Raw genomic sequence first — 16,875 nt, forward strand, 5'->3', positions numbered from 1 at the left:
GAAGTAAACTTCTCAATGACGGTGGGTGGTGAGATGTCATTTTTTCATACACCAATTAGTGGTAACACTTTACAATAATGGTGCATGAATTATAACGGAATAATGTTGGAAGTAATGTATGATTTATGGTGAATTAACACATGATTTATGTACATAGTGATATTTAATCTATCATTAGTTAATAAGGAGTCATGACATGAGTGATGAGGACTTACCATTAAGTAAATGTGGTAGATCAAAGGGAAATTCGTGGTGTGAATTACAAGGTTAACATATCATGTATTAACATGACTGATGAAAATCCTGTCAGATCAACCCAGTCATACATGAATCCAACCTTAGTTAATGTTGCCTCTCCAGCAATAATGGAATAATGTTGTAGTCATTAAATGACACTCAGGATAAAGGTGGTAGCCTAGGCCAGCGGTTCCCAAACTCCCCCCGCGCACCCCCTTGTACATTTCATTGTGGCTCGCGCACCCCCTTAGCGAATATTTTGGTGTGCTGATGGCCACGCAAGTATGGATTCACTGTACATTATGCACAGTTTTGAATAATCCTCTTTTCCAAGTCTTGGAGTTAAACTGCACTTCAAATGGACCCTTCCAGCATACAATTCACCGTACAATTAAAAACTACTTAAAGTTCATTGATGCTGTATAAAAACTCTCACCATTGCTCTATTCAGCTCGCGCACCACCTTATGGCAGGCTGCGCAACCCCAGGGGTGCACGGACCACAGTTTGGAAAACCCTGGCCTAGCCTACATTTAGGCTACTAGTGTGGATTTCTATGATGACCAGCCGAAATAATCAGCCCATTGCCAATGTGCATAACAATCCTCGCCGTGTGGAGCCAGTCATCTCAACCAGACCTTATGGCAATGGGCAACTTCAGAGAAGCTACAGAGCATTGTCGGCTGTGGCGTTCGTAGCTGGGGGTTCGACACTTCGTCACCTGCGGACTTGAAGCAACCTCTCCAGGCCATCATAGTAGCCTACACCCCCTTCCCGCAAACACAGGGAGTCACGTTTCATTCTTATTACCTGCTCCCGTCTTAATGTAACGTTTCGTTTCCCACTATCTGCATTCTTTTAGCGGCTTATTTAGGGTGTCTCTCGTTCCGATGTGTGGTCATTAGCCAGCCATCACCAACGCCCTGAAGGGAGCCAGCCGAAGGAGTTTCTGTGGCGCTGCAGCGACGACTTCCACATTTAGTCAGTTTTTTTTTCACGATTTCAATGACCTTACTTCTTTATAATGTATAAACGTATTTCAGTTCAAACCATAACCAAATATAGGCTAGGCTATTATATTAATAGGCCCTTGTGGTAGGCCAAACGCCAAGTCACCACTTCTCAAAACTGATAATTACTACCCAGTGACGTGATTGTGCCCACACATGCATCTGATACCTTCTGGTTATATCAGCCAATGACCAGCCTAATGTTTAGCCTAATATATTACATATCATTGACATCGTAGTATACTATGAATTCATGTTGTCTTTGCCACCCCAAGTAAAGTCATTACATGATCATGTGTGCTCATGATTACTACAATATTCATTCACGTTTTCTTGGCCACCTTAAGTAAAGCCATGACATTATGATAGGTTAACACACTTGTTTTCAGTATAGTAATCATGTGTTAACACATGATTACTATACTGAAAACAAGTGTGTAATCAACCATTTCTATACAGTCAACTAATCAATCATTAACAACCTTCCCAATCATTAACTCCCCCGCCAAGTGAAGTCACAGCATTATAACACATAACTCATTACATAGGCCTATTTTGATGTAGTGTATTTTCTGAACTTTTAAATACAATCAAAGCACCAGACAGAGAGCAATAACTTTTTATTATGAAAGCAAGTCATAGGCCTTCACATATTGTAACACACACACACACACACACACACACACACACACACACACACACATTCAATAAGTGTGGCAGTAACCCCTCTCAAGGTGCTGTGTATGGGCCCCACTGTTTGGATCAACAAACCATCTTGAATGGTTAACAGTGAAGTGAGTGTAGCCAATGGCAGCTAATGCGCCTCTGTATGCTCGCCACTCATCACTGATCAGGGTGGCTCCTGGACGCACATGCTTGACCACAATTGGGATAAGATTCTCCCGTCCTCTTCTCCTCACCAGCCACAGGATGGGACACCTCCGCTCGTTTCTTATCCCTAAAATGCCAAAGACCTATTTTTTTCTTCGCCATGTAGCAGAGGCCCTTCCGCGGTGATACTGTAAAATATACAAACAAAATACAGATATTTTACAGACAGCTCCCGCTAGCCCCCCGCTATATGGAGGTGGTCAGGCTGGTGAGAAAGGGTTTAAGCAAGACGGCGGCGTACGAAAAAATTCCGATCGACAGAAATACCATCTGCAACCAAGCCCCTATTGCGGAGCTTGCAACGGTCAGCCCTGATGATTACATGGAAATTAGGGAGACATATCTTCCTGGTGATAGTTTATTTAACTTCGCCAAGGACTGTGCCACACAGTGTGAATCAGGTGGGCACATGCAGGAGATACAGCAACTGAAAAGAAAGGGGGACCTGCTAGATATTTCAAAAAGATGAAAAAAAAAAAGGTAAGCAGGCAGTCCTTGTTCAGGTTCTAAAAATCGTTGTTAATCATTAAGCTGTTCAATTTTCTGCATGTGCCCACCTGAAGGCGAGCTCCGCAATAGGGTGCAAGTGTTCGCAAGTTCTCTCCTTCTGTCTGTCTGTGCTTGTCCTTCTTCCTCTTCTTCTGCTTCTTCTCCATCCTCTTCTTCTCTCTCTTTTTCCTGTCTCTCTTGTTCCTCTTCTTTCTCTTCCTCTCTGGCTCCGAGTCACTTGAAGAGGAGGTGGAGGAGCTGGAGGTGGAGGAATCGGAGGGTCGAGCTTGTTGGGCAGCTGCTGCGCTGGTGGCGGTTGCAGCCGCTCCCTCCATAGCGGTGGCCTTAAGTTTTAAAGCTGCAAAAAGAGAGGAGCTACTAAATACACAATCCTGAGACATGACCTGACAGCTGATACAGTCGTCAATTCCAATCTCATTTTTTGTCAATTACAGACAGAACATGACACAATACTTTCAATAGCTTTGATATAGCCCCCAACGCAATGTTGCGTAAAATAGGGCGATATTGCCCCCGCCTGCGTTTCTCATCTCCAATTGGCCAATCAGAACTGAGCCATATGGGAGCTGCTGTGGCCAACTGGAGACGAGAAACGCTATACTATACTGTTAAACTAGATAATGAAAACACAGACCAAAATGAAATGCACATTCATGCATGTAAATACTCCATATATGTGAAAAATGGTGGACTGTTCCTTTAACATTAACACTCAACACTTACATATTAACAATTCAGGGAAGCTGAAGAAGGTGGTGTTTGTTTAAATGTGGCTGCCTTCAATATAGGTCTAAAGTGAAGGGGAAAATCCTGGTTTGTGTTCATAGTACGGCCCTTGGAGAACTTTTACGGCCCCTCGGATGAATTTGAATTGGCCCTTCGAATGAGAAAGGTTCCCCACCACTGACGTAGGCTATAGGTTAAGCTTACCCTCTTTCACTCTTCTGTGGTGAGACTGTGCCCATTTTGGGTTGACCTCCACACGCGTCTGTAGCACAGCACACAGGATTGCAGGACACAGCATCCTGCAGGACACTACAAAAAAAACAAAAAAACAAACAAGGGGAATGAATAAATTACCTGACCAGTTATTAAACAAATGAAAATTGATGTGCCAGAGCTGTGGTAAAAGTAACCTTGGGTCCAAATCATCTAGGCCTAGGGTGTGTGTGTGTGTGTGTGTGTGTGTGTGTGTGTGGTAAATCCAGTGTTCACATTATTCAGATATGAGAATTAATTCATTCATTCATTTTAACTGACATTAGTACATACCCATATCAGTGCCATTTCACCCTGCCAAGACACTGGACCTGGGTCTATTGGAGCCCTCTGCTCAGGGTGTCCTCATTATACTGCAGCAGGCACTGTTGTTTCTATAGTTCCTAGAAGCGAGACAAATAAATAAATACTTAACCATGCACCTCATATTGACATAGCAAATATGTCAATAAGCAAGACCTATTGAGCCCAACAGGGATAATCTTACACTATATCAGTTTTCTGTGGTCTCTTGTAAGATTGGCCCATCACCATTCTGCAGGACACTACCGTCTCCCTGCCAGGATCTGTAGGATGTAAGAAAATAAATCAAAACATAGCAATGCACAGCATTGATTACTTATCTATAAAGTAGCACAAGTCATATTGACAATGTAGGCCAGGGGTGGGGAACCTATGTCTCTAGGGCCGTTTGCGACCCTTGAGGCAGTTTTATCTGGCCCCCCGATATAATTTTAATGCTATTCAGCTTCACATGAAATATGACATATTTTGTAATGGAATCTTAGAAAATACATTTGCAATACAATTAAGTTATATTCAGGGAACCTGAAGAAGGTGGTGTTTGTTTAAATGTGGCTGCCTTCAATATAGGCCTAAAGTGAAAGGGAAAATCCTGGTTTGTGTTCATAGTACGGCCCTTGGAGGACTTTTATGGCCCCTCGGATGAATTTGAAGCGGCCCTTCGAATGAGAAACGTTCCCCGACCCTGACGTAGGCTATAGGTTAAGCTTACCCTCTTTCACTCTTCTGCGGTGAGACTGTGCCCATTTTGGGTTGACCTCCACGTGCGTCTGTAGCACAGTACACAGGATTGCAGGACACAGCATCCTGCAGGACACTTCAAAAACAAGGGTAACGAATAAATGACCTGTCCAGTTCTATAAAAAAGAATACCCTGAAAAAGAACACCCTGTTGTTTCTACAGCTCCTAGAAGCGAGACAAATAAATTAAATACTTTGCCATGCACCTCATATTGACATGTATCAATGAGCAAGTCATATTGGTCACAAAGAAGTTAATCTTACATTCTTTCAGTCTTCTATGGCGAGTTAGGCCTTCAGGTGACTCGTCTTCGCCATATTATGAGACAGCAGCCTGTGAAAACATGGTAAATAGAATAACCCATTAACCTTGGGTCCTAATATAATACATGGACATAAACTAGCCTACATTATTTAGACAAGGTCAGTAGACCTCCACGTGAAACAATAAGAAAAAGTGACCATACATAATTTCAATTTCTTGAAGAGGCCATCTACACATATTTGTGCAACAAGTGCTGTTTTGAGGACCCATACTTTTTAAGGACAGGTTGCCTACTGTTTGCAAATGGCAGGGTATTTCACATTGATTTCGGGGTGGCGTGCTCAACTTGACCACTCTGGTCGACATTGAGCTCGCGCTGATACATTGGGCTCGCGTTACTGAGAACGATTCCCTGATTGACGCTCCCAACGCAGGACGCTCCCCTGTCGGCTCGCTCCCACTAGCCAGACTATCGGTCCCACCGCCATATAACGGAGCTAGTTATCTTTTTGATGTTAGTTTTTTTTGTTTCTAACCCTAACCCTAACCTTGACCCTAAACCTAACCCTAAATTGCTTGTATGTGGCAGTGTATGATAATACGTGAAATATAATCGGGTGGGACTACACGTCCGGGAGTGATAGAAACACCTGGGACTGCACGTCCGGGAGCGATCTCAGTTGGGAGTGTCCATCTACCACCGTTTCAAAGTAGCATGGAACTAAATTATATCCCACCTTTGACTTGATTTTACGCCGGTGGGTCTTGGAACCCCTGTGTGACTGCCTAGGTTTCAGGATAGAGAAAGTAAAACAAAAATCATTGAGTAAAATCGATGGGGGACAAAAACGTCGCTACTTGAGGAAAAATAGCATTACTACAGGGATGTTAGCTACTCGATACATAGTAGTGACGCTACGACCAAGCTACTAGAGAATGTAATTAAATTAGTCGCTTCGCTACTGCCCAGCACTGAAAACCAACATACCCAGACGGCACACCAGTCTTTCCAACGTCGCCTATGCATTTTTGCCGCTGTAAAATACATTGGCAAGGCGTCTAAGCGTTAGTTCATCAGCGAAATACCGGGCAGACGTGAAAAATGAGCAGTGCCCAGAATCTAGTTGATGAGCTAACGCAATAGCATGCTAACGGTAGCCTTTGTCTATCTTTAGGCAGGGGAAAGGCAACTGAGAACGAGCAATGTCAAACAATTTACCATCAACAAGTATACTTAACATATTCACCGTTTCACCACAGCATTTTGTCATTACGATGCTCGCAAGTCATCAGAATTTACTAGCGTACAGCAGCAACTAGTGTAGTCACATTGAGGGGACTTGAGCTACCAGCTATGTAAAACGGCTGTGCCATAACTTAGCAATGGCGGATCTGTGTTCAGAGGAGCTATTCAATCGCTCTTGAGTACTGAAACTTTAAACCACAGTTGAGTAAAATGTACTTACATGTATATGACGCCCATTTTCCGTTGGTATGTGAGGAACTTTTCCCCCATATCGCCAAGAAACTTGTAAACCACACAGACAACGCGTGGTTCTGTTCAATCAGGAAGGTGATGTTGACCGCGGCTGATGGCTTCTTTGTGGCTTGTGTGTGGAATTCGCATTGTGGCAATTAGTTTTACTGCCACCTAAAGGCTTGGTGTAGAACTAATTTAACCAGAGACGGTCTATTTTCAACTAACTTGAACAATCCTTGCTTTAGTTCAGAATACCATTTAAAAAAAAACAGAGTGGCCAAGCACATTGATGTTTTTCCTCAAAAGCAGCAGAGCAACCTTTTTAATTCAAAGGGTCACTTCAAAATGTAGGCCTATGTCCAAGAAAGATCATTCAGATGATTCTATTTTGATAGCCTATTCTGTAGGTTCATTTAAATGTTTATAGCACAGATCGAATTGTTTGATCAACTTAATTTCTGAGCTTATAGTATCATAATAAAATGTACTGACAGCAAAGCTGTGGCTAGTAGAAAGGTTTATGCAGGGGCCGGATAAAACCGCCTCAAGGGCCCTCGAGACATAGGTTCCCTACCCCTGGTTTAATGGTTAGTGATTCTGAAAAACACCACTGGGCAGCGTGAAAAAACATACACACACACAGACACACACATTTTAGTAAAAGGCCAAAAAATGCCCTTGTGCCCCCAACAATCCCGTTGCCTAGGGACCCCAAAATCCTAGAAACAGGCCTGCCGACCCCCCACTCCCTCCCACCCACCTGACCTCACCCCACCCCATCCCACTTGAAATTGACTGGGGCAGCTCCCGACCTGATCACTGGCATTTACATATTAAAGGCTCTCCTAAGAAGGGGATTGAAGGGGGGCATGGGGGAGCCGCAAATGCTGTGGCTTGAGGTATGAGGCAATTTAAGGTGCAAAACTCATCCACAAATTCCTCTTTTCATGCAGTGTCCCATATCAGCCAAAAAGTTAATCATAATTTACATAGTTACTCATAAATTGAACAGAATAACTATGCAGTTGTTATTTATTTAGTAAGGTGCCATTTCCACGTAGCAGGATAATTTTACATGTGGATATTTTGTTCTCCTTTTTAAGCGGAAACACGACAAAATAGTTTTTTTTTTTGAGGCAGGTTTTTTGATATGGCTACATGGAGATAGAAGGCCAATACCAATGCTTTTTCAGAAATAGTACAATACGTGGAAGCGGTTTCTAAATTCCTTTTTAAGCGGAAACACGACAAAATTGATTTTTTTTTAGGCAGGTTTTTTGATATGGCTACGTGGAGATAGAAGGCCAATACCAATGCTTTTTCAGAAATAGTACAATACGTGGAAGCGGTTTCTAAATTCATCCTCACTGTTGTCCTAGTTTTCTAGGCTCATTGGTGGTGTTAATGTGCATAGGCATGGTGTGATGTGACGGTGGAAAAAGGAATGGATTGGGGGGGGGAATCAGTTTATTTTCTCGTTGAGGACCCAGTGGCAGCAGAGGGGTTGAAGTACAGGGGTAGTAATGTCAGCATCTGAAACAGCACAGAAACAAGAGACAAACAGTACATAAAATGTAAAAAAAAAAACAAAAAAAAACAGCGACACTGCATACCAACCATTGACACACAGCTGCACATATATTATAAAAGTATCCAGTGAGGCTCATGAACTGACCTGTGGTGAGAGTGAGTGTCAAATGTTTATGTTAAAAAGCATCATGAGATTAACTTACAGTTTGGTATCTCTTCTTACCCCTGTAACGGTAGATTCTTCTCAGGCCCATGACCTGAAGACGTGGGCTCATGGACTGACCTGTGACAAGAGCTAGAAAGTCAAATGTCTGAAGTGTCACAGTCTACAGGCTCTTCCTACAGCAGGGGTGGGGAACCTATGTCTCAAGGGCCGTTTCACCGGGCCCCCCGACATAATTTCAATGTTATGCAGCTTCACATGAAATAAAACACATTTTGTAAATGAATCTTAGGAATGACATTTGCAATACAATTAAGTTATATTCAGGTGACAAAGAGAAGGTGGGGTCTGTTTTGAAGCTGGCTGCCTTCAATATAGGCCTTACCTGCCTGTGGATGAAAAGTCTATCATCTATATTGACCCTTTTAATTTAAAAGTGTACTCGCTACTCTGTGGTATTTTTTATACAGTCAAGGATAAGTGGGGCAGTCATTGGTAAGCGGTTAGGGTGTCCTGTAGCCCAGGGCTGAACAACCCAAAGGTTGCTGGTTCATCTCCCAGCCCGCCAGGTTGGTGGAGGGAGTAATTAACCAGTGCTCTCTCCACCATCCTCCATGACTGAGGTACCCCAAGTATGGTACCTTCCCGCCACACTGCAACATACTGCTCCCTTGGGATGCCAATGTAGGCTGCACCCTTGCACAGGTGAGGCATAAAATGCAATTTCGTTGTGTGCAGTGTATACTTGTGTGCTGTGTCACAATGGCAAAGGTGGGCTTTCACTTATATACACCTAGAGATTTTTTCCCCTGAGTCCAATGTTTTTAAAACAGTTGAAACATGAACATTTCCAGTCAATATTTACAATGGAATAGTAGACCTCTGTGTCATATTCCCAAGGAATGGTAGCATCGCATCTGCTGTGCTGTGCTGAGTCAAAGTAATTCATAAGCCTACTGGTTGTGTTTTCCCTGCCCATTCACAACTTTGATGGCCTGCAATTTATTCAGATTGTGTGACACGTTCATGCTGCCACCTCCACAGCATCCTCTTCACAACCGCAGGGGCAAAGCATCCTTTTTCAGTCCAAGATATAGACTAGAAAATGAGTGACAGCATCACAATCAGGTATGCAAGTGTAGTGGACCCCCCATTTTTGTCTTTTTGTTATTCCCTTATTCTCACTCCCTGTCTTTTTGTTGTCCTGTCAGAAGTTGTCTTTTAGTTTAATTATGCTGTTGCACGTTTTCGCCAATAGATGGCATCATAGGACCAGCAATGAGTGCAGAGACCCTCTCTGGTGCAGTAGCCAGTGACTTCGGTCACATAAGAAGAACGAAACGTGGAAGTGACAGGCTTTGTTATGATACAGAAGGCAGTGGTGTCAGCTGTACAGTTATGCTGAGGAAAATGTAAATAAATAACGAACTCTACACACTTGAGGATCTTATTTATTAAGTGTTCAACATAAGCATTCACGCAATAATGCCACCAGGTCACATTTAAGATTTAACTAGGAGTATTTTGTTATGGATCTTATGTAGTGATAGACTTACCATTTCTTGTTCTGGCATATCTGGCCTATTCCCAAGAGAAGGCTGATGTCCCTGTCTGTTGATCTGATTTTGACGTCGGCAAGATGCTTCGTGCTGTCTGGGTTTCAAACCTAGTGGTGAAATGACAAGGGATTTTATGTAAACAAAATGCGTATTTCTGTACAGTAAACAGATCTAAGAAGTTCCCAGAGCACCCTACGATAGCTGGCATGGTTGGCACAAAGACCCAAAGAGCAAAATTGTCCCAAGATTGTCTTCCAAACAATTCCACTCCAAACATTTTCCTTCTGAAATAAACAATGTCCATATCCAATCAAACCTCAGTAGGCAGCTATCTCGTCAGGTCGGCCTTACCATAGACACATCTAAGCTTATGGGCCTTACGAGTGGCCCGTAAATTTACAATCTCAAACGTCATCACCGTATAAGCCATGGCACAACACAAGCGTTTTTTTGAGAATACAATATATCTTGGCACGTTTGCGCTAGTTATCTGAACACTGATCGTTAACGAATGGCCGAAATAGTGTAGAGCTAGCTGTCATTTATGTTGTGCTAGCTAGGGTCAAGTCGTCTCATCCAAACTAGCCACAGTAGGGGGGGGGGATTACGCTTCAAATGAACGTGAATGACTCAAAACTTAAGAAATATGTTGTTAGAATGTACCGTATACAAGGTTAGTCTATGAGGTTAAATAGTTTTCTAACATATACATATTTTATATCCCAGTTACGTACCTTATCTTCTGCACGAATCGAGGCCTCCTGTTTCATTGGGCACAATCACGTCACTGGGTAGTCTAGTCTAATCTAAGTATGATTATCAGTTTTGAGAAGTGGTGACTTGGCGTTTGGCCTACCACAAGGGTCGTATCATTCTCTAATTGTAAGCTAGCCTGTTAATATAATAGCCTATATTTGGTTACGGTTTGAACTGAAATACGTTTATACATTATAAAGAAGTAAGGTCATTGAAATCGTGAAAAAACTGACTAAATGTGGAAGTCGTCGCTGCAGCGCCACAGAAACTCCTTCGGCTGGCTCCCTTCAGGGCGTTGGTGATGGCTGGCTAATGACCACACATCGGAACGAGAGACACCTTAAATAAGCCGCTAAAAGAATGCTATGGTGGGAAACGAAACGTTACATTAAGACGGGAGCAGGTAATAAGAATGAAACGTGACTCCCTGTGTTTGCGGGGAGGGGGTGTAGGCTACTATGATGGCCTGGGGAGGTTGCTTCAAGGCGCAGTCTGCAGGTGACGAAGGAAGTGTCGAACGCCACAGCCGCTGTTCCTGACAATGCTCTGTAGCTTCTCTGAAGTTGCCCATTGCCTGGTTGAGATGACTGGCTCCACGAGGATTGTTATGCACATTGGCAATGGGCTGATTATTTCGGCTGGTCATAGAAATCCACACTAGTAGCCTAAACATAGGCTAGGCCAGGGTTTCCCAAACTGTGGTCCGTGCACCCCTGGGGTTGCGCAGCCTGCCATAAGGGGGTGCGCGAGCTGAATAGAGCAATGGTGAGAGTTTTTTATACAGCATCAATGAACTTTAAGTAGTTTTTAATTGTATGCTGGAAGGGTCCATTTGAAGTGCAGTTTAACTCCAGAACTTGGAAAAGAGGATTATTCAAAACTGTGCATAATGTGCATGAATGCACAGTGAATCCATACTTGCGTGGCCATCAGCACACCAAAATATTCGCTAAGGGGGTGCGCGAGCCACAATGAAATGTACAAGGGGGTGCGCGGGGAAAAAGTTTGGGAACCGCTTAGCCTGAGTGTCATTTAATGACTACAACATTATTCCATTATTGCTGGAAAGGCAACATTAACTAAGGTTGGATTCATGTATGACTGGGTTGATCTGACAGGATTTTCATCAGCCATGTTAATACATGATATGTTAACCTTGTAATTCACACCACGAATTTCCCTCTGATATACCACATTTACTTAATGGTGAGTCCTCATCACTCATGTCATGACTCCTTATTAACTAATGATAGATTAAATATCACTATGTACATAAATCATGTGTTAATTCACCATAAATCATACATTACTTCCAACATTATTCCGTTATAATTCATGCACCATTATTGTAAAGTGTTACACCAATTAGTTTTAATTGTAAAAACCCTACAATAAATGCAGAATATAATGATGAGTAATAGTTTGGAAGCAAAACTAAGCTATTCCTTTGTGATAAATAAGTTAATGTTTGAGAAACTTAGCTCCAAGAAGTGCAGTGCATGATGGGTACGCCCTTAGTCAGAAATGCAATGCATGGCCAATGCAGCAATGATCATATTTCTGTTGTTACGTACATGGCAAATTGTTTGGATAGCATCTAAATTTCACGAGTGAGGGGAGGAGCTAAGGACGTAGGCTCAGAGCTGGGTAGGTTGTCTGTTGGCTTGGATTGCGTACCCATCATGCACTGCACTTCTTGAAGCTAATGTTCTCAAACATTAACTTAATTATCACAAAAGAATAGATTAGCTTTGATTCAAAACTATTATTCTAATGTTCTGCATTTATTTTGGGGTTTTTTACAATTAAAACTCAATGGTACATGAAAAAAATTACATCTCACCAACCCACCGCCATTGACAAGTGTACGTTCAATCCTTGCTATATATAGGCTCCTGTTACCTTCTTTGCATCGTTAAAAAAAAAAAAAAGAAATGTAGATGACTCAGCTAGGTAAATGTTAATTATCAAATATACCCTTACACTTTGTAAATCCTGGGGGCTCGGTAGTGCGGGCCTGGGTGGTGTGGGGGCCCTAGCTAATGAGGGGGACTTTGGTTGTGCGGAAGCCCTGAGCCATCTGGGCTGACCAATGCATCACTTTAGAATAGGGACCCTTATTCCGCATCTGTTTTCACACTGTTCAGGGTTTGTTCACACAGTGTGTCGGGAGCTTATACACATTGTATTCTGCCACTTACTACTTACTAATAAATAGAAATATAGGCTTATTGGTCCTTACTAAGGTTATATTAGTAGTAAATCCCTAATTGGGCATGAACAAGACATTTGTGAATACATGCTTAACAACTGTCTTATTTTGCTTAGTACATGCCTTACAAGTTACTTACACAGGCATTATTATTGTATGTATTAGTGCTAATAGATGTATCCCTAAAATAAAGTGTTACCGGGTTTTTACCATTAAAACTAATAAGTGGTATATGAACAAATTACATCTCATCACCCCACCATCATTGTGAAGTGTACGTCCAATCCTTGCTATATAATGGCTCCTGTTGCCATTATTACAGTGATTTGAACGAGTGAAAACTAGACGTCGCAGTAAATTAATTACTTAACTATTAGGTATGCGCAGCCAACTCTATTATAAGGGTCCCAAACACCAATATCTATGGATTAATTAACGATTAGTTATCCGCAGCCAACTCTAATCAGTCCCACCAGGAAATCGCGGGCATTTTCTCAAAAAATCGCGGTCGGAATTGCCAGATGGTGCACGAGGATTTCCAGAAAATCGCGATAAAAGTTGCGGAGCTTCTTACTGTGTTGTTGCGATTTTGTTGCGGCATGGAGTGAAAGGTGCGATTTTTGTTGCGATTTTTAATGTGTTTCCCCACGCTTGAAAGTAAAGGACACTGCCACATTCCAGTCCTCTGGTGTTTTTATATTATTTCCATTTTTATAGTATAATTTTGGTCCTTAAGCAAAGCAGGGAAGCGGCCAGGGCGAGTTTTTAGCCAGAATGTCGTCGTGAAAAGTTCCATCTCTTTCATGCTGCCATTACGACACCCTTCATTACAATGCTGTTTATGGCCGTTTGACTCTGTTTTAAATGTCATCACCGTTTCAAATTGTAAGCATACAAACTTCGTATCATGTCGATATCCATTCCTGACTTAAACAGTGGATACATAATTAACTATAAGTAGGCGGGCGGAATTGGGCATGTCCACCCAGTTGAAGAGGGTGCGTGCAGGAACTCTTGTAACTGAAATCCTGGTTAATGTGAGTCGTCTGCTACACATAGCCTGCCTGTGTCGGCGTTTAATTTTCAAGCTTGTCAAAAGCAACACAAATAAAAGCAGAGGGAGGGGTCGCTTTCGAAAGAAGGCATAGGCCTAGGTTTTTTTTTTTTTTGTTCTCCCACGCCGTCAGCCGGCTTTAAATTAACGGCTGATGATCATCATTCAATGTAACGAGGATGGAGTTCACAGATTTCCTGTTGTGAAGGGTGCTTGCTGAATAATGCTCAGAAATTATATTAATTTTGGTGCTCTTGTGAATATAAAAGACGACGAGATTGTTATCTATAAAACACCACATCGCCTGCAGAACGGAGGTCTCAGCTGTCAATCAATACCGTCAATCGCGCAAGGAAGAGAGAAGGAGAGGGAGAGACAGAAAGTAGTTTTCCAACTTACTCCCACAGCTTTCCAACGTGTCTGCTCTGGTTTTATTCATATCCATTGTTCCTTGCCCGTTTGACCGCGCCAGGTTAAACGAAAGTGATTTGACGACACGGTCACCACGGTCACCAAGTGCTCGTATCCAGCCATAGCCCAATTTGCGCGAAAGAGATTACTATATCGGCCAGGCACGCACGCAGCATTCACAATGAAGGATGGAAATTACTCCTTTGTTGTGGACAAGGCATTGCGCATCTCAATTCGGAGGGAAAATGTTGCCTTCTGTATGCGCACAAGTCAAACACCAAAGTGGTCCAGCAGGTGGACCGCTTTAGAAAAAAAACCCATCTTGTTGTAGGAGCCCTATACTTGGCGTAATGTAGATGACTGTCATGAAGTGTTAATTATATATTTATGTAGGCCTAGCACATTTTAAAAATGTAGGCCTATTGGTTATGCCAGACTAGTCATACATTTTCCCTCCTGTGACCATGCGAGCATTCGTATTTATTATTTTTTTTCCCCCTCACCGACAACTTTGTACATGCATAGTAAAGTGCTGGGACTGATTGCTAGGTTACTTTTTTATTGTATTTTTTTATTGTATTATCCTTTTTGAAAGGAAGTTTGTTGACGTCAGTGAAGTCAGCGCAACATGGATTGGTTCAAAGTGTTCAAAGTTGCGGGAAATCGCGGTGATTGGTTAAAGTTGCGCTCTCGCGCAGAATTCGCGGGAATTCATTGAAGTTGCGAAAAACGACGCGATCGCAACATCGCGATTTCCTGGAGGGACTGTCTAATATAAGGGTCCCAAACACCAATATCTATCCATTAATTAACCATTAGTTATCCTCAGCCAACTCTAATATAAGGGTCCCAACTCCCAATATTTATGTATTATTTATCCATTAGTTATGCCATACTTTTGTATTGAGTAATTATTAATTTTGGTCCTTAGTTAAGTATGACCTGATAGCTACTTAACTATTAACTGTGCCCTTACTTATCTATTAGTTAAATAATACTATGCTATTGTTATCTAATAGTTAAGTAACTGCTTACTAATGCTCAACATATGCATTAATAACAATTAATATGTGTCTAATATGGCATTAAGTATTGATTATTATCCCTTACTTAAGTATTAGGTTATAGCTACTTTACTGTTTATTATGGCCCCTTATTTGGAAGTGTTACCCAATATTTTGTTGATTAAGCCTCCTCCCTCAACTCAAACTGTTTAATTCGTAATCATTATTATTTTTTCACTGACCTTCCTCCTCCATGCTGTGTATTACCAGAGAAGGAGCCGTCTGTAACTGAGCATCCAGACTCACTATCACCCCCATCTGGTACTAATGGGACTCACACGCCTGATGAAGGTACTGTGACATATTCTCTCGGGTCTGCCTATAATAATGTACTTTGTATATTACATATATTGTATGGCAATAAATGAACAGGGTAAACATGCGGCTGATTATTGGCAAAGGCAGGATCAACCTAGCCTGGCGATGCCATCCTATGTACTCCATCCAAAAATGTTGGCTCCGCACCTAGTCTGGTGAAAGCCTCCTAGCTCGGTTATCTCACTGTTTAGCCAATCAGCCAACAGTTGAGAGTGGTGATGCAGAACTCACCCACGAAGTCTGTTCTGATTGGTTATGGTAACACTATTCACACTTTTGTTTTGTTATTTGTATACTTTTGCGACACTTTATCGTAACAGTCATGCTGATAAAACACAATATGGGTTTTAATTTATATTCGGAACTCCAATAAATTCCAATGGCTGAGTAAGATCTGACCATCTCCCACCCTCCACGGAGACGGATTCCTCGTAGCTCTCACCAGACTGTTTGACGGAGTCAACAGTAAGCTTTCGCCCAGGCTAGGAGGAACCAATGAAGACATAAAGATGCATTTGTGCAGGAATAGAGCAGCAGCATAGAGTAAATAACAGATAGAAGAGATGCTATATCTATCCTGAGAAGCATGCACACATGTTCAGACTTGTTTGTATAAGAACTTGAGTAAAGCTAGAAACAGTGTTAACATGTTATCTTAGCTGGTTATCAGAGATTACATTGGCCAATATTGCTAACCTATTGTGAGTATTCTCAATTAACTTGGCTGTTGTTGCGAATATTGCTAACCTATGACTGGTGTATAAACTGTATTGTTTTTCTCAACACACCACCAGGCATATTATATTACACTGTAAGACATGATTACAGTATCTCTGTTGTTTTTCTCACCACACAACCAGGTAATGGCTCTTGGCTCACTGCTGTGTCATCGGTGGCCATCTTGCTGCTAGTGATGAGTCTGTTGGTGAACGTGGCCCTCGGCCTGAAGATCAGGACCTACTCTACCAGCCAATCATTTACGCCCTCTTCAAATAAGTCACAGTCGAACAACCAATCAGGTACGTCCTTTTCAAATGAGTCACAGTCACGCAACCAATGGCGTGAAATACTGACGGCCAACCAATGGGCCATTCTTTAGTTGAGACAAAATCCAAATAAGCCAAATAACAGAGACAGCAGCAAACATCAAATAAACGGCGAGAGGGACTCTAAAATACTTGTTGCACTTGTTAAGCCCTTTGTTCTCTTCTCATTTCAGCCTCTGAGACCACAACTGCACATAAGACACAGGTAAGAACACAAGACAGGTGTGACAGGTGTGACAGGTGTGACAGGTGTGTGTGTGTGTGTGTGTGTGTGTGTGTGTGTGTGTGTGTGTGTGTGTGTGTGTGTGTGTGTGTGTCTGTCTGTGT

At 42.2% G+C, this 16,875-nt stretch overlaps 1 protein-coding gene across 6 annotated transcripts; it reads right to left on the reverse strand.

Annotated features, from left to right (window-relative positions):
- Positions 1 to 1,912: 1,912 nt before the first annotated feature.
- On the reverse strand, positions 1,913 to 6,574 carry LOC134437926 (ADP-ribosylation factor-like protein 6-interacting protein 4). Of its 6 annotated transcripts, none has more exons than XR_010032503.1 (8): positions 6,422 to 6,574; positions 5,693 to 5,741; positions 4,955 to 5,024; positions 4,662 to 4,766; positions 4,134 to 4,212; positions 3,920 to 4,029; positions 3,578 to 3,682; positions 1,913 to 2,984 (listed from the first exon to the last, which is right to left on the reverse strand). XR_010032503.1 is itself a non-coding variant. In XM_063187502.1 (3 exons), exons 1-3 carry the CDS (start codon positions 3,921 to 3,923, stop codon positions 2,644 to 2,646), a joined length of 450 nt encoding a protein of 149 aa, XP_063043572.1. In that variant the 5' UTR covers positions 3,924 to 4,126; the 3' UTR covers positions 1,913 to 2,643. The 6 variants fall into 6 exon arrangements, 1 of the variants encoding a protein (XP_063043572.1); XR_010032506.1 differs by having other exon boundaries at positions 1,913 to 2,265; positions 2,695 to 2,984; positions 5,693 to 6,574; XR_010032505.1 differs by lacking the exon at positions 5,693 to 5,741.
- Between the last annotated feature and the right edge of the window lie 10,301 nt (positions 6,575 to 16,875).

Source organism: Engraulis encrasicolus, chromosome 21, assembly GCF_034702125.1.
Source record: "Engraulis encrasicolus isolate BLACKSEA-1 chromosome 21, IST_EnEncr_1.0, whole genome shotgun sequence".
NCBI lineage: Eukaryota > Metazoa > Chordata > Actinopteri > Clupeiformes > Engraulidae > Engraulis > Engraulis encrasicolus.

Coding starts and splice junctions, on each gene's coding strand:
- LOC134437926 (XM_063187502.1), bottom strand. Junction 2,985..3,577: donor CCACAGAAGAGTGAAAGAGG/GTAAGCTTAACC, acceptor CTCTTTTTGCAG/CTTTAAAACTTAAGGCCACC.